At 41.8% G+C, this 18,615-nt stretch overlaps 1 protein-coding gene across 4 annotated transcripts in view; it reads right to left on the reverse strand.

Annotated features, from left to right (window-relative positions):
• The window catches only part of dennd2b (DENN domain containing 2B), a 439,983-nt gene that overhangs the window by 175,623 nt on the left and 245,745 nt on the right, over positions 1 to 18,615 (reverse strand). For all 4 annotated transcript variants that reach the window (XM_059975845.1, XM_059975847.1, XM_059975844.1 and 1 more), the window contains one exon: positions 5,009 to 6,247. In XM_059975845.1, coding sequence (XP_059831828.1) covers positions 5,009 to 6,247 — 1,239 coding nt within the window. The remainder of the gene's footprint in view (positions 1 to 5,008; positions 6,248 to 18,615) is intronic.

Genomic DNA, 18,615 nt, shown 5'->3' on the forward strand with positions numbered 1-18,615 from the left:
TGGTACACAAGTATACAGGAAAACAAAATAATTGTTACTCTAGATCCAGTGCAGCACAAAAAAAAACCACAATAAGATAAATAACACAATGATAATAAAACAGCACAATAAATATAAATATGCAAGATAACTTATATACACAAATTGATTTTATGTCCATAAAGTGATGCTAGGTATAGAATTGCCTGTACATAAGGTGACTGACAAAAATTATAAAATATTGGTAGCTGGGAGTGTGGAGGGGTGGGTTAGTGGGTGGAGATGTTGATCAGCCTTACTGCTCTGGGAAAGTACCTGTTTCTCAGTCTGGGGGTCCTGACTGCCTTCCTGATGGGAGTGGGACAAAGTCCGTGAACAAGGTACATCCATGAGCAAGAGCAAATTCACATACGATGAATGGTTTGTCAGATGAAACATTGCAAGAAACGAAAGAGAGATGGGAGAATACAAGGTGAGTTCAAATCTATTCTGAGCTGGAAAAACAATGAGTCGGAGAGAGGGTGAAAAGGAAAAGGGGGAAGGAAGAAGGAGAAACAGAGAGAAGGGGTTACAGGGAGCAGATAGAGAGGTAGGAAAAGGAAGGGAAGAAAGGAGATGAAAGTAAGAGAACTGAAAGAAACTGAATGAAAACGAGTTAAGAGGGAGATGGAGGGAAGGCAGACTTGGTGGAGATGGAAGAAGAAGTACAGAGAAAAGTAAATAAAGGAGTGAACCCTGGGTCTTCGCTGTTGCTGGGTGGACAACCTGTACCTGACTCATTCACAATTTATATAAGCACAGCGGTTTGACAGAATGCAATATCCTGCTCAGACATTTCACACAGAAATCAAATCAGAATCAGATTTATTATACCTAAGATCCACAAACCTGCCTGTCCAGGTAGACCTATTGTCTCAGCTTGCTCCTGCCCCACTGAACTCATTTCTGCATACCTTGACACTGTTTTATACCCCCCTCAATCCCTCCCCATCTATGTTTGTGACACTTCTCATGCTTTGCATTTTTTCAATGATTTTAAGTTCCCTGGCCCCCACCGCCTTATTTTCACCTTGGACGTCCAGTCCCTATATACCTCCATCCCCCACCAGGAAAGTCTCAAAGCTCTCTGCTTCTTTTTGGATTCCAGACCTAACCAATTCCCCTCTACCACCACTCTCCTCCATCCAGCGGAATTAGTCCTTACTCTCAATAATTTCTCCTCTGGCTCCTCCCACTTCCTCCAAACCAAGGGTGTAGCCATGGGCACCCGTATGGCTCCCAGCTATGCCTGCCTTTTTGCTGGCTTTGTGGAAGAGCCTGTGTTCTAAGCTTATGCAGGTATCCATCCCCCACTTTTCCTTCACCACATTGACGACTGCATTGGCGCTGCCTCCTGCACGCATGCTGAGCTCGTTGACTTCATTAACTTTGCCTCCAACCTTCAGCCTGCCCTCAAATTTACCTGGTCCATTCCAACACCTCCCTCCCCTTTCTTGATCTTTCTGTCTCCATCTCTGGAGACGGCTTATTTACTGATATCTACTATAAGCCTACGGACTCTCACAGCCACATGGACTTTTCCTCTTCCCATCCTTTCTCTTGCAAAAATGCTATCCCCTTCTCACAATTCCTCCGCTTCTGCTCTCAGAATGAGGCTTTTCATTCCAAGACAAAGGAGATGTCTTCCTTTTTTAAAGAAAGTGGCTTCCCTTCCTCCAACATCAACTCTGCTCTCAAACGCATCTCTCCCACTTCACACACATCTGCTCTCACCCCATTCTTCTGCCACCCCACTCAGGATAGGGTTCCCCTTGTCCTCACCTACCACCCCCACCAGCCTCCAGCTCCAATATATAATTCTCCGTAACTTCCGTCACCTCAAACGGGATCCCACTACCCAGCACATCTTTCCCTCCCCCCACTTTCTGTTTTCTGCAGGGATCGCTCCCTACGCGACTCCCTTGTCCACTCGTCCCCCCATCCCTTCCCACTGATCTCCCTCCTGGCACTTATCCTTGTAAGTGGAAAAAGTGCTACACCTGCTCTTACACTTCCTCCCTCACCACCATTCAGGGCCCCAGACAGTCCTTCCAGGTGAGGTGACACTTCACCTGTGAGTCAGTTGGTGTGATATACTGCGTCCGGTGCTCCTGGAGCGGACTTCTATATATTGGTGAGACCCGACGCAGACTGGGAGACCATTTCGCTGAACACCTACGCTCGGTCCGCCAGAGAAAGCAGGATCTCCCAGTGGCCACGCATTTTAATTCCATGTCCCATTCCCATTCTGATATGTCTATCCATGGCCTCCTCTACTGTCAAGATGAAGCCACACTCAGTTTGGAGGAACAACACCTTATATTCTGTCTGGGTAGCCTCCAACCTGATGGCATGAACATTGATTTCTCTAACTTCCATTAATGCCCCTCCTCCTCTTCTTACCTCATCCCTTATTTATTTATTATTCCCCTCCCCCCTTTTTTTCTCTCTTCTTCTCTCTCTGCCCCTCTCACAATCACTCCTTGCCTGCTCTCCATCTCCCTCTGGTGCTCCCCTCCCTTTCTTTCTCCCTTGGCCTCCTGTCCCAGGATCCTTTCCCTTCTCCAGCTCTGTATCCCTTTTGCCAATCAACTTTCCAGCTCTTAGCTTTATCCCTCCCCCTCCTGTCTTCCCCTATCATGTCTGGTCTCCCCCTCCCGCTTTCAAATCTCTTACTAACTTTTCTTTCAGTTAGTCCTGACAAAGGGTCTCGGCCCGAAACGTCGACAGTACTTCTCCCTATAGATGCTGCCTGGCCTGCTGCGTTCCACCGGCATTTTGTGCGTGTTGCTTATCATCACGTGAAATCTGTTAACTTAGCAGCAGCAGTTCAATGCAATACATAATAGAGAAGAAAACAAATAAATAAGTGAATCAATTACAGTACATGTATATTGAATAGAGTAAAACTGTACAAAACCAGAAATAATATATATATTAAAAAAGTGAGGTAGTGTTCATGGGTTCAATGTCCATTTAGGAATCTGATGGCAGAGGGGAAGAAGCTGATCCTGAATCACTGAGTGTGTGCTTTCAGGCTTCTGTACTTCCTACCCGATGATAACAGTGAGAAAAGGGCATGCCCTGGGTGCAGGGGGTCCTTAATAATGGACACTGCCTTGTTGAGACACTGTTCCTTGAAGATGTCCTGGGTACTTTGTATGCCAGTACCCAAGATCGAGCTGAATAAATTTACAACCCTCTGCAGCTTCTTTCGGTCCTGTACTATAGCCCCCTCCTCCCCATACCAGATAGTGATGCAGCCTGTCAGAATGCTCTCCACAGTACAACTATAGAAGTTTGAGTATAGAAATGTCAACTTCATTTGTACAGACTGGAGACTAAGCAGTCCAGACCAAGCAGGAAATTTGATTTTATTTTTCAAGCGTTGTATAGACCTATTTATTTTTCCTTTCTCTACAAAGTTCTGATGCACTGAGACAACAATTCTTGCCAGCAAATTGAGATATTAAATAACATATTCATTCTTTAGCTCCTAATTTTTGTAGATTTCATTTCCTCTTGGCATGCCATTGGGAAATGGTAGCATGGAAAATTTGAAGATAAAATTTGATCTCCACTTTATCCTTGAATCTTTTTTTTCTTTTCCTTGTTTTAGTTACCAAGCCCTGTTTGTCAGACCCACAATGCTATCCCAAAGAATCGTACTTTTATGAAGACCTGGAGAGTGGGTGGTTGATGACTAAAAAGGCCAGCAACATGGTTGAACACAAGGCATCCTCAGCTGACAGCTGCACACATTAGTGATCTGACAGTCATCAGAATGAAGAAAGCTGACTAGTTCCTTCTGATCAAGATTAATTGCTGTGCCTCTGTCAAAGCATGATTCAGGCTGAAAATAGCTTACTTGGCCTCACTATTTCCATCATCTCAATCTCAAACAGGGCTATCTATGAGCAATTCTTTGAATCACTTTCATAAATATCTCCCTTCCCCAATTGAAATGGTTCCTCCACATGGAAAAAGCCTTCTTCTAAATCATGTAGGTTAACACTTTCAAAATATCAGCATTTAGTCCACGACCTGCTTCAGCAATGATCAAGCATACCATCTTATTTCCCACAGGCCCCTTCAGCCTTTCTGCCTTGGGCTATGTTAGTGGAACAGCCTTGTTTCTATTGTTCCTGAAGGTCATAGATCAGATTGATTTTGACATCCAACTTGACAAGGTGCTAAAGCTCTTGCTTGCCAATGTACCCCAGTTACCCTAGAGCTATCCTAGACTGCTATATTATGGCCCAATCACCTCACCTTCTCAAAAACCTCCTCTGTTGCCCTTTAAGATATCACTTTATCCATGAAGCTCATCGTCTGCATCCCAGACTCTGCCACCACCAAGCTACAAACCACAAAACTCCCATCCTAGCCACCATGATACCTAAAATTATTACCCTCAACTACCCAGCAAATGTGCTCTCTGCAGAACCTCCTCAAAAGATGTCAGTCACTCCTGCCTTGCAAATGATGTTCCTTTCTCCCCCCATTCAAATTCAAGTGTTGAAAGCTTCCAAATCTGTGCCCATCCATCTTTCCTGGAAAATCATGACTTAATTCCTACAATCTGATATTTGACTTTGGAATAATACTGAGTCACTATCTATCAAAGTCATTAATGACATACATTGTAATTCTGGCAAAGATAATTAAATGAGCCCTCCTCATCTGGCATGATCTATCCATGGGATTTGATTATGGATAATGATGTATCTTCATTGCTGTCCAGATAGGTGGAGCTCAATCATCTGGATCCAATTTTATCCATTCCACCTTTAATAGCTTTTATTGCTGTGACTACATTAGTCAGTTTATGAAATACCTACTTCATTTTCATTCAATATTTTACTCTCCTAGATCACTTCTATCTTAAAGCTGCATCATAATCCAAAGCTGCTGCCAACAACTCTAATTCCAACAGATCTTGCAGGTAATTAGTTTTAACCAAAGTAAGCATTGTGAAGTCAGTGTTTACCTGTTATGGATCTTTCTGTGGAGGTTTGAATCTTTTTTCTGCCTCCGTGTGACAGGGGGAGCCGGGGATGATGGGAGCGGGGGTGGAGATGTGGGAGTAGGCGATGGAGGTAGACTGTTGCTAGGAGGACTCCTATGGACTTTATCAGCTTCATACTCAAAGGTGCGTTTTGGTTTTGGCACAGGATTCACCATAATGGTGGGTGGACTCTCAGGCAGTGGTTCAGGCTTATAGTAAGAGCTGTCTGAATTTTGACTGAGTTGCTGCTGTAATGTAGCTTTCTCAATTCCAGGATCAGACTCTGGTTCTGTTATCACAGAACTAACACTCCCCCTCTTCATTGCTCTCCCAGTCTCCCTCATATCCTCTGACACACTAGGTGTGAAGGATTTTTTCCTTAGTCTTTCCCTCCCATAGCAGCTGCTGGGCAACTGAGGAAGGTCCTTATTGGGACTCTCCTTGAGAGCTTGTTCAATCTTCTGAATCCTGCTTAGTACTGCAGATCCCTGTTTCCTTACATGTTCTTTGCTGCAGATATTGGAAGACTGGTTCTTACCAAACAACCTTTCATGTCTGGCAAACAATTCTCTATCTGATGCTTCATCTTCCGTCTCGGGGTAGGAACACTCTGAAAATGACCTACTCATTCTTTTGAATCCTGTCAGATCAAAGGTCTTTTCACTGCAGGGTGAAGGTAGCAGACTGGGGCATCCCTCACTGCTGGCCCTATCTCCACCTTTTCTCTTCTCCAGCATCAGATGCCGCCTGGGAGATATTTCCTTTCTGCATTCCCATTCTGAAATCTTCTGCCTAATGTCAACAGTCTGAGAGCATATGCTGGCCCTGCTGAGGGAAAGTTTCCGGAAAATAGCAGCCGTTCCCAAAGACAGAGTACTCCGGTTAATTTGCGGGTTGCCTATCCCATCACCTGGCTCCTTGTGGCACTCTTCGTGTGATGGCTTCTGGTCTCTGACTCCTTCAACTGCGGTAACTGGTGGGCTATTGCCTAAACACCCAATGCTCACGGCTTTCAGTAGAGGACTTTGTGAATCAATGCTACATGAATGCAGAAAACTGCTCCGTGGGGTTGCTCCGCCTGAGCCACAATCTCTCAGACTCAGCCTTGGAGTCGAAAGCTGGCCATACCGATTCGATCTACAGGAGTCTTCAGCATCACTTAGAGGATACGTTGGACTTCTTACCGGCAATAAAAGAGCAGATGGGGAAAGCGAATTGCACCTGTAAAGAAATAAATATTCGTTAAAAGTGTATCAGAAACAGACAAATTAAAACATGTTAGTGTTGGTAGTCTTCTTTCAGCTGATGCTTTATGTAAATAAACATTTGCCATTATATTGCACCCATGTGCAGGAAGTAAACCATGAGCAGAAACGATTAAAGAGATTTGATGCAAAGAGAGGGAAAACTGGTAGGAAAAGATGGAATGTGGGAAGAAAAAGCCTGATACATGCAGTTTGCAGAAGAATAACTACTGATGTTGTGGTTTAGGGAACATATTACAAGGCAACTGATCACTATTGCTATTTCTAACTTAATCTGAAAAGAAATCTAGACTCAAGAAAACAGTTTTGTTTATCCAGACTTTAGATGAGTGACAGTTTTAAATATTGATTTCACAATTGTGAGAGTCCTGGACTGGGATAAGAATAGAGAAAGCCTCTGGAAGAGTGCAGGGAAAATCATGTAAAAGGGCTGTGCAAGACATTATGATCAATAACCAGCAACAACCATGAGTTCCGTACTTTGAGTTGTGTGATGTAGTAGAAGAAATGAATCAGAACAGTAAATCAAATGTAAAGTTATGGAAATCAGTAGTACAATGCGTTCTTAAGTAACTCAAGTGGCTAAAAAAAAATCACATGTATAAACCTTGGCTTAGAGCAGGGGCTCCCAACCTTTGTTATGCCATGGACCTATACCATTAAGCCAGGGGTCTATGGACACCAGGTTGGGAACCCCTGGTCTAGGGTTTTTTTTGTTCTATACACAAGTTAATAACATGACCCAACACTATGCTAAAATATTAAAACAAAGCTTATCACAATAGTTAAGACTCTAATGAATGATTGCTCCTTCTGAAAGATCAACCTGCTGGAGGAACTCAGCAGGGTTTCCAGCATCTGCAGGATCTCTTGTGTAAAAGATCAATCTGTTCTTCTTAATTGTTCTGAGCAAAATATGCAGAATTAGTCATCCAAGAAGCTGAGTGAGATATAATATTTCATAGCTGGTCCAAATGGAACTGAACTGAAGGCTCATCTTTATTTCCCCCCCACCCACAAGTGTCTGGTTGGGATCCTGTCATATGGAAATTATATAACTGGTTTAAGAGTTGGCAAAAATAGAAATATAATACTTTAGATTTTATGCTCAACATGCAAGAGATATTCATCTCTGCTGTCTGAAAGAAAAACTAAGCAGGCTCAAATCAGGGATATGAGATGAAACACCACCCATTTTCCATGCTCTGTCCAAATTACGTGTTGCACCTAGCTAAACTGGGTCAAAATTTCTTTGAAGACCTGATGATGTTGGTCACTAATAAATGCTTTTATTTGATAGAAATGCTTGTATATGATTATTGTCACAAGTGATTCAGGCATAGAATTTGCTTTCAAATAATATTCCACAAAAATTAAACATACATGAAATATTATCAGCCAGTTTACTGAGCAATCAAAATATTGCAAAAAAGGGAAATACCAAACTCTGGAAATGCCCACAGATTATTGATTCAAAGCTTTCTGTTTAATTCCATATTTCTGCAACAATCTTTTTATTAAGTTATCACTGCACAACGCCGTGAAACTTCTCCAGTGTACAAAAATGCCAAATTAAGGTCACCAGACAATTAGTTTTAATTATTATTTGTTTCTAATTCATTACCAAAGCATAAACAACTTGAGGTTACAATCAAGCGAAAATCTGCAGATGCTGGACATCCGAGCAACGCACACAAAATGCTGGAGGAACTCAGCAGGCCAGGCAGCATCAATGGAAAAGAGTAAACAGTCGACTTTTCGGGCCAAGTCCCTTCACCAGGACTGGAGAAAAAAAGATGAAAAATCAGAGTAAGAATATGGGGGGAGGGGAGGAAGAAATACAAGGTAGTAGGTGATAGGTGAAACCTATCAAGCGGAACAAGTGCTACACCTCCGTCCTCACTACCATTCAAGGCCCCAAACTGTCCTTCTGGTGAGGTGACACTTCACCTGTCAGTCTGTTGGATCTACTGTATCCAGTGCTCACAGTGTGTCCTCTTGTATATCAGTGAGACACGACGTAGACCACTTCGCCAAGTCCCTATGCTCCATCCGCCAGAAAAAGCAGGATTTCCCAGTGGCCACTCATTTTAGATCCACTTCCTGTTCCCATTCCCATTCCAATATGTCAGCCCATGGCCTCCTCTACTGTTGCAATGAAGCCACACTCAAGTTAGAGGAGAAACACCTTATATTCCGTCTGGGTAGCCTCCAACCTGATGGCATGGACATCGATTTACCAGACTTCCACTAATGCCCCCCATTTCCTCTTCCCTCTCTCACCTTATCTGCCCATCACTCCAGTGCTCCCCTTTCTTCTATGGCCTTCTGTCCTCTCCTATCAGATTCCTCCTTCTCTAACCCTGTATCTCTTTCAACTTCCCAGCTCTAAACGAACTAAATCCGCATTTTGCATCAGTCTTCACAGTGGAAGACACTAGCAATGTGCCAAATCTTGAAGGGTGTGAGGGAATATAAGTGAGTGCAGTTACTATTACAAGGGAGAAGGTGCTGAAAAAGCTGAAAGACCCAAGGGTACATATGTCACGCAGGCCAAATGAACTGCACCCTAGTGTTCTGAAAGAAATAACGGTAGAAATTGTGGGAGGCATTAGTAATGATCTTTCAAAAATCATTGCAAATGTCACTAACACTCTTTAAGAAAGGGGGAAGGCAGCAGAAAGGAAGCTATAGACCAGTTAGCCTGACTTCAGTGGTTGGAAAGATGTTAGAGTCAATTGTTAAGGATGAGGTTATGGAGTACTTGATGACACAGATGATAGAACAAACTCAGCATGTTTTCCTTAAGGAAAAATCTTGCCTGACGATCCTGTTGGAATTCTTTGAGGAGATCACACGTAGAATGGATAAAGGGGATGCAGTGGATTTTGTATATTTAGATTTTCAAAAGGCCTTTGACAAAGTGACACACATGAGGCTGCTTACCAAGTCAAGAGCCCATGGTATTACAGGAAAGTTACTGGCATGATTAGAGCATTGGCTGATTATTAGGAGCAGTGAGTGGGAATATAAGGATCCTTTTCTAGTTGGATGTCAACGACCTGCAGGGGTTAGTGTTAGAGTTCTTTTTTTGTTGTATATCAATGACTTAGATGGTTTTGTTGCCAAGTTTGCAGATGATACAAAGATTGGTGGAGAGGAAACAGTTGAGGAAACAGGTAGGCTGCAGAGGGACTTAAATAGATTAAGAGAATGGGCAAGAGAGTGACAAATTAAACACAATGTTGGAAACACCAAAAACTTGCAGAAACATAAACCACAGCAATTGAAGAATTCACAGAATTGAGGAGACAGAGTGGAGTAATGATGGTGCTAACTGGCAACTCCTTTGCTTGCATCTTCAGAAACAGCTCCATTTCCAACTTTAATATCTCCATTTTTCCTTTTCAGGGCTCGCTTGAAGACACCGACTTTGGTTCTTTGCGGGAATGGGACCCGCTCTTGGGGTTCCGTAACCAACCGCTGTCGTTTGGCACGCCAAGGGTCCGGCTCAGATTTGGAAGCCTAGGATCTCGGGGCTCTGGAGATGGGTGGATCGAGGGTCGGTGTCACGGCAGGAGACCCGTGTGTCGTCGAGGGAGTCAGGATGTCTGTGGCTGTGTGCCTGGAGACCTGAGATCTTTGAGATCTTCTGGTACAGAGCTCGAAAAAAAAGTGATCCAACGTACTTTTAACATCATAGACCAGCGAGTTGTTTGTCATGTCTTCCCACTTGCTGGGAAAAACGGAGACACCTGCTTCTTCCTTACTAGGGAGAGAGGGAGAGAGAGAGAGAGGGGGAGAGCCAGTGGCACATTGTATACCAGGTGAAACGTGAAGTCTTTGGGGTAACTGCAAGTCTGTGTCTTTGCTGTTGCTTTGCTCACGCTTGAGTGCTCGGTGGCGGGTGCTGATGCCACTTTTTGCCAGTGGGGTAAGGGGGAATTGTTGCTTGCAGCCGCTTAAGCGCTGGTGGAAGGGGAGCTTGGGGGGCACTTTGCGGTTCTAACATTTAACTGCCATTCATTCTTAGTGGCACTCCTCTGTTTTCATGGATGTTTGCAAAGAAAACGCATTTCAGGATGTATATTATATACAGTCGGCCCTCTTTATCCGCATGCACGGATTCAACCAACCGCGGATCGGGAAAACCCGGAAGTTCTCTCTCCAGCACTCATTTGAGCATGTACAGACTATTTTTCTTGTCATTATTCCCTAAACAACACAGCATAACAACTATTTACATTGTATTAGGTATTTTAAGTAAACTAGAGATGATTTAAAGTATACGGGAGGATGTGCACAGGTTACTGTGGATTGGGAATTGAAAAAAAAGAAACACAAGTTCTCTAAGTCAGAACAGGTACATCTGGTATTATTTAGCATCAGTTAGTCAAACATTTGTCTTAGTATGTAGTAAATATTTTACCTTTCTATGCATATAAAACACAAGAAATATATTATTTCAATAATTAAACCACTGCGTTGCTTAGTAATAATTGTAGCTTTCATCGGGGAAGGGCCTTTACATGCTCCATTATTCTCACTTTATCCTTTAAAATTGTTCCGATCGTTGACCGACCATAGCCTAATACTTTTCCAATGACCGATGGCATTTCTCCTCTTTACAATCGCTTTATTATTTCCACTTTATTTTCAATCACGATCGTCTTCCGGAACAGAAACACTGCGGGTTGTGGGTCCCGAGCTCTGCCAGGTCCTAAAATCCACCGCACGGAGACAGGTTAAATAAGGTCCAGTGCTCTGCCGGGTCCTAAAGTCCACTGACGAGAATCCGCATTTTTTGGTATCTGCGGGAGGTCCCGGAACCAATCCCCTGTGGATAAGGAGGGCCAACTCTACATTTCTCTGACATTAAATTTGATATTTGAACCTTTGAATTATCAACAGAAATCTGCTAAAAACTATTCTTTAACCAGTTAATGGACCCTATAAACAGCACTGCTGCTTGTGGGGTTCCTCAACCTGGAGAGAGTTTTCAATTTACTGTTCTGTATGTATTGTTCTGTCCCTTTATCCAGCTGCTACATTGTGTTGTGTGGGTGAGCACGCCACGAGAAAATGGACACAGGAAGCAGGGGGAGTGAAGAATCCGAGGGGAGAGAACAAGAACAGGACGGTTAAACAAACAAAAAGGGAGGGAGAAAGATGGGTAAGACTAGCTGACTTTTCTGGAACGTGATTGTGTTTGAAAATGTGACAAATGTTTGGAAGTGTGGGCCTGTGTGATAAAATGACAGAGCAATGGGGTTCACATACTGACAATTTGGATATTTTGCACTGGCAAATTGAATATCAGATGATATTCGTGTTCCTACTTTTCTGACTGGGATGGGTGCAAAAACTTTTAATTTATTACGCGTCTAGTGCAACTTGCTAAGCCTGATGATAAACCTGATGAGGATGGAGTTAAAATCTTAAAGAGCCACTATTCAACTAAAGCTTTGATTATTGTTGAGAGGCTTAAATTTAATAAAAGGAATCAAGAGGAAGATGAATCCATCTCGCAGGTTATGGCGGCGCAGAAGCAATTGTCTAAAAACTGTGATTTTGGGCAGTCACTGAATGACATGTTACAGGATAGACTCGTATGTGGTCTGCATAGTGAGGCAATTCAGAAATGTTTGCTTACAGAAGACAGACTAACATTACAGGAGACAGTTGAGATCAGTACATCCATGGAGAGGGCAGCTAAAGAAGCACAGCTATTAAAATGCATCTCCCAAGTTCATAAAGTTTCTACTCATGTTAAGAACAAGACACCTGGGGACGTCACGTGATGACATAGGATCGAGACGTGGAAATCCAGCTCTCCCGTAAAAAACCAGTAAAATAATGTTTAAGTGAAGAAAAGTTAGTAAATACTTTTTAAAAATTACTTATAAACTACTCAGGATTGTCTTAAGATATGTCTCCTAAACAGAAGCAGAAGAAAACTACTACGGTACTTTGAAGACAACACAAGTTGGAAAAGAATCAAGGCCGGCAGCCCTGAAAGAGCCTCGGGCTCAAGTGCATTTTACCTCCGGCGATACAGAACAGGAAACTGCGGCAACATCAACCGTTTCCAAACAAAAAGAGCAACAGGAATTGCGCAGGCGTGAAGGAAGGGGCATGCGCAAACACGAGCAACCCAAACTACAAATCCCAGTTATGATTGGAACTGAAAGTGAAAGTGAATATGAGGTGGAATCAGATTCTCTGGATAAATCAGACAAAGATGAAGAGACAAACAAAGAAGAGTAACAGGAAGAGGTTGGAGGTGATATTGGAGACATAAAAAAAATTTGGTGCAAATAATGCATGAATTAAAAGCATTAAAAGTAATAAAAATATTAAAAATATGAAGATTATGTTTGATAAAATGATGAAAAGACAGGACAAAATGGACAAGAAAATTAAAAACTTGGAAGAAATAACGGGAGACACCATTGATCGAGTGAATAAAATGGAAGATAATATTTCTGCCTGGACATCAGAAAGAAAATGGTTGTTGGAAAAAGTGGATGTACTTGAAAATTTTAACAGACGAAATAATATTAAGATTGTTGAAGGTATAGAGGGAGAGGATCCAATAAATTTTTTTCAAAAATGGATTCCGAAAATTTTGGAAATGGAAGAAGGAACCCAGTTAATTGAAATTGAAAGGGCTCACAGAGCCTTAAGACCTCAAGTTGATCAAAACCCACAATCAATCTTGATAAAATGCTTAAGATATCAAGATAAAGAAAAGATCCTTAAGGCGGCCACCCAACGTGCCAGAAAGAGAAAAGATCCATTGATGAATGAAGGGAAAACAGTTCTTTTCTATCCTGATATAAGTTATGACCTTTTGAAGAGAAAAAAGGAATTTAACCTAGCGAAAAAAGTTTTATGGGAAAAGGGTTATAAATTTATATTCTGATAATATTTTTGGATGACGGAAAAAGATCTTTTACTGATTATCGGGATGCGGAAGAATTTGCACAAGAACTCCCAAATATTCGCTAACCATAGCCAAAGATTTAAAAGTGAAACGGATTAAAGATGAAGACAGGGACAGTGAATGGAGTTGATGGATGTTTAAGGACAGAAGAATATTTAAATATATTCTTAATTATATGATACAGGGGGAGAAAGGTAAAAATTTGAGAAATATTAATCGAAAGTAGTGGTATTATTTTTTCTTCTCTTATATATACATTTTTTATGTTACGGGGGAGCTGGGGGAACTTCGGATTTACCTATGTAATCATGGCGATTGCCATGACCCATACAACGGAGGGGGTAATGTTGTGTTTTTTTTCTTTCACAACATTAGTGGGGGGGGGGGTATTTTGTTTTTTTTTTCTTTATGATCTATTTTTCTTTAATTTCTCTTTCTTTGCCTGGACAATCGGGGGAGAGACACATAGCAACACGGAGAATTTTAAAAAGATTCCCCAAGGTACTACGAAAGTTGAAAAGTTGGGTATTACTATAGACTGGAGTAACCCTGTTAAAAATAATGACTAATTTACTGAATTTTTTAAGTTTTAATGTTAATGGGCTTAATGACTGGTGAAAAGAAAAAGAATTTTAACATACATTAAGAAAATGAAAATAGATATAGCTTTTAGCTGCATTCCATTTGAAAAAATTACCTATAATTTAAGGGATAAATACAAAATATTTCTGAAAATTTGCCACCTTTATTTACAAAAGATAGGATTAAATACATAGGTGCTCCAAAGATAAAATTATTTGTTATTTAGGGAAATAAATAAATATACATACTAAAGCTATTATGAACTCCATGGAGTATTTGGGGATCTTCCGATATCCAGGCACTCTTTCTTTCTTTTTTTTTCTCTTTCTACAGAGATATGTTAGGAGGGAGGGGTTAAGGGGAGGGGGGGGAAGGGTTGATATTTATTTTTCCTTCTGTAACCATTTGAAAATTCAATTAAAAACATTTTATTAAAAAAAAGAACAATACACCTATTAGCAATCAATGTTACTGTTGTGGCAAACTGAGCATTGAGCAAAAGAATGTTGAATAAGGACTTAGGCTGCCAAGACAGTGGTAAAAAGGAGCACATTGAACGTGCCCATAAAAGTAAAAAGACATTCAACAATCAAAAACACGGTAATAGAGAAAAATGACTTTTGGTAAAATAAAAAGAAATGAACGAGATGGAGCTTACTAAGGATATCCTGAGTGGCTCTCTGTGGTTGAAGAAGCTTTGCATGTCGTAGCTGTTACAGGACAGGTGGCTTTTGGGTGAATGGGGCCACAGTGAGGACGCACGTGGACAAGTGGGCTGCAGTATCACTGGAGTCAGAGACAACCTACAAGGAGAAATTGCAGCCCCGAAGGGGCAGGATTGACAGCAAAGGCATACACTGGTGAGGTTGTCCCAGTGAGAGGAGCTGCAGTGGAGAGTAAACAGAGAAAGAAACTTCACCAGTACATTTTTAAAGGTAGCTATCCAGCACTTCTGGACTGCTTGTGGTTGAAGCAGCTCAAACTGAGCTGGCACAAAATGCACTTGATTGGTGGGAGTATGGGTCTACATGAGGTATTGAAGAAACTCACAGAAGTATTTAACAGAGAACTGGGCGGTATGAAAGGAATCATTATTAAGCTGGCTGTTAAACCCAACACAATACCCAGATACCTGAATGCAAGACCTGTTCCATACATCCAAAGTAGAGGCTGAGTTGGAATGACTAGTCCTGAGTAAGGCATTGTGTGTGTGTGTGTAAGTAAATAGGCAATTCCAGTTATTCCTGTTCTGAACATGATTCATTTTTAAAGCTTTGTGGAGACTTCAAGGTAATCACTAACTCAGTTCTTACAGCTGAACAAACCCGCTTCCCATCATTGATGACTTTTTGCAGTATTGCCCGGAGGAAGACACTTAGCAAGATTCACCTGCATTGAGCATACTTGCAGATGCATGTGGAACTAGAGTCACAGGAACTGTTGGCCATAGTGATTCACAAAGGGGTATTCACATACCAAAGGCTTCCGTTTGGCATCACCTTGGCTCCCGCAGTTTCTCAGCGACCAATGCACCGAGTCCTGAGAGGGTTGACAGGGTGCAATGCCATTTGGATGACTCATTCATTACTGGGGAAAAAGGACTGTGAACACCTACAAAATCTGGATGCTACACTATGAAGACCAAGGAATATGGACTAAGGATCAGGAAAACAAGTGTGAGTACTTTAGACCTTCAAATGAATACTTGGGCCATGTGATCGACAATTCAGAGCTTCACAAGGCACCGTCAAAGGTCTGGACAATGGTGGGGACTCCGTCACCACACAATGTAAGTCAATCAAGGCTTTACTTATGACTAATAACATACTACACAAAGTTTGTTCTAACCAAGCTAGCATGCTGAAAACCACTTCACGAGCTTTTAAATAGATCAACACACTGGCAGTGGACAGATTGCTGTGAAGGGACTTTTGAAAAGGCTAAAACAGCTTTGGCATAAACTGAAGCACTCTCACACTTCGACCCATCAATGCCCACACAGTTGGCCTGCAATGCATCATACTATGTGGTGGGGGCAGTTATCTCACATATTATGCTATCAGATGAAAGGCATCCAATCACTTTCACATCAAGGACATTAAGCAAGGCAGAAAGCCACAGTGTCCTGATTGACTGGGAAGCACACACGATTGTCTTTGGAGTTTAAAAATGGCCCAAAAACATCCACCGTACTTTTTTCCATAGATGCTGCCTGGCCTGCTGAGTTCCTCCAGCATTTTGTGTGTGTTCCATCAATTCCTCTTAAGTCAACAATTTACAATTTACAGATCATCGCCTTTTGATGTCAATTTTTGATCCACGTGCAGGCATTCCTACCCTGGCTGTTAGTCGAATGCAACGTAGGGCTCTGTTATTATCTGCACATCAGCATGATATTGAAGTACAGGAGGTCTGAGCACCCTTTTAATGCTGATGGACAATCCAGCCTTCCCTTACAGTTCCAGAGACATCTTCAAAGGAGATCTTTTACTTCAAGGAAGTACTGTACCTACAGCTCCGATGTCTGGGACACAAGTCCAGAAGTGCCCATGTACTGACTCTGTTCTATCAAAGTGGTGGTCACGGTAACTCACGATGGAAAGGAGAGGCAACCATAGAATTGAAACTTTACCAGGCTTGATGGAAGGAGCTCACAGTCCAAGTAGGACATTTACTATGGGGCTACTGTGTTGTCACTCCTCCACTGACAAGAAAACAAGTGCTTAACAAGCTGCATGCAGGGCACATAAAAGAAATCACATGCAGCTACTTCTGATAGCCAGGACTGGATGCAACCATTGAAGAGAAGGCCAGAGCATGCTCTTATTGTCAGTGAGTGAGAGATGTTCCTCAGCTTACTCCTTTGCATCCATGGGAATGGCCTGATGAACCATGGCAGAGGAGTCACATTCATTTTGCAGAACTTACAGAAGGCCACATCTTCTTGGTTGTACAAAACAAACGACCTGAGACTGCCATTATGGAGAACACTACATCTGAGAAATGCATTGAGGAGATACAATCCACCTTCAGCTGTTTTGGGTTTCCTCGATATTGTGCTTTGTAACTCCAAAACATAAAAGCTAATTGGAAGAAAAACAAGGGAGTCTGGAATGGGAGTCTAACTTTGTTTTTACTTTAAGCGAGGTGCACGTATGACATGGTAGCATCATGAAGCATGCAACTCGTGTGTTTTTACACAGAACCTGTAAAGAATTATTTGAAAAATAAGGAAGGCTTACTCAACAATATACAGTTGGCCCTTCTTATGCGCGGATTCAACCAACTGTGGATCAGGAAAATCCGCAAGTTCTCTCTCCAGCACTCATTTGAGTGTGTACAGACTTTTTTTTTCTTGTCATTATTCCCTAAACAATACAGTATAACAACTATTTACATAGCATTTACTTTGTATTAGGAATTATAAGTAAGTCTGAACAGGTACATACAGTATTATTTAGCGTCAGGTAAACATTTGTCTTAGTGTATAGTATATATTTTGTCTTTCTATGCATATAAAACACTTAAGAAATGTATTATTTTAGTAATTAAACCACTGCGTTGCTTAGTAATAATTGCAGCTTTCATCGGGGCAGGGCCTTTCACATGCTCCATTATTCTCACTTTATCTGTTATCCTTTAAAATTGTTCCGATTGTTGACTGACTGTAGCCTAACACTTTTCCAGACCGATGGCATTTCACCTGTTTCCATTGACTTTATTACTTCCACTTTATTTTCAATCGTGATCGTTTTCCGTCAATGGAACAGAAACACTGTGGGTGGCGGGTCCCGAGCTCTGCCGGTTCTGCCGGGTCCTAAAGTCAACCGCACTGAGACAGGTTAAATAAGGGATTTGAGCATCCGCGTTTTTGGGTATTTGGGGCTCCCAGAACCAATCCCCTGTGGATAAGGAGGGCCGACAGTATTTACCACATTACTGAAATATTAAATACACAACACTCAACAGCTTATAAGTAACAATGGTCCACAACTCCTGTCAGAAGAGATGGGCGTGAAGTTGAGTGAAATTATAAGACTATATTTCAAGGCGTTTGTAGAGGCAAACTGTATTCAACACCATATCATCTAGCCACTAACCTCGCTGAACAATCTGTACAGCCAATGTAACAGGCCTCCTAAATTCAGTGAGAAGTGGATCCCTCAAGCAGCATCTTAGCGCTTTCTTGCTGACATACCACCTCACAACACTACTAAAATGGCTCCAGCTACTGCACTGATGAAAAGACAACTTTGCACCCAGCTTGAACTGTTTAGACCCACAACACAAAACAACTTGTGCCAAATGAACAGAAAATCAAGCACAGAGACATACCAAAGCGAAGTACACGAGTTTCACAGCAGGAGAGAGAATACTTGCCAGGAACTGCATCTCTGGAACAAATGGTGGTGGCACAAGCAGATCCTGGGTTGTGTACTGTGAAACTGGTAGCTACAACAACTGGTAAAGGCCTGATCAGCTGTTGCCCACTCTGAGGCTACTGAAAAGCAATACAAACTCACCTAAAGTTCAAAGTAAACTCATGATCAAAGTATGTCACCATATACAACCCCCAGATTCATTTTCTTGTGGGCATATTCACTAAATCCAATAACCATAATAGAATCAATGAAAGACCACGCCAATTGGGTGTACAACCAGTGTGCAAAAGACAACAACCTCTGCAAGTACAATAAGAAAAATGACATAATAATAATAATAAATAAACAATAAATATCGAGAACATGAGATGAAGAGTCCTTAAAAGTGAGTCCATAGGTTGAGAGAGCAGTTCA

This window comes from Hypanus sabinus, chromosome 7 (genome assembly GCF_030144855.1).
Source record: "Hypanus sabinus isolate sHypSab1 chromosome 7, sHypSab1.hap1, whole genome shotgun sequence".
Lineage (NCBI taxonomy): Eukaryota > Metazoa > Chordata > Chondrichthyes > Myliobatiformes > Dasyatidae > Hypanus > Hypanus sabinus.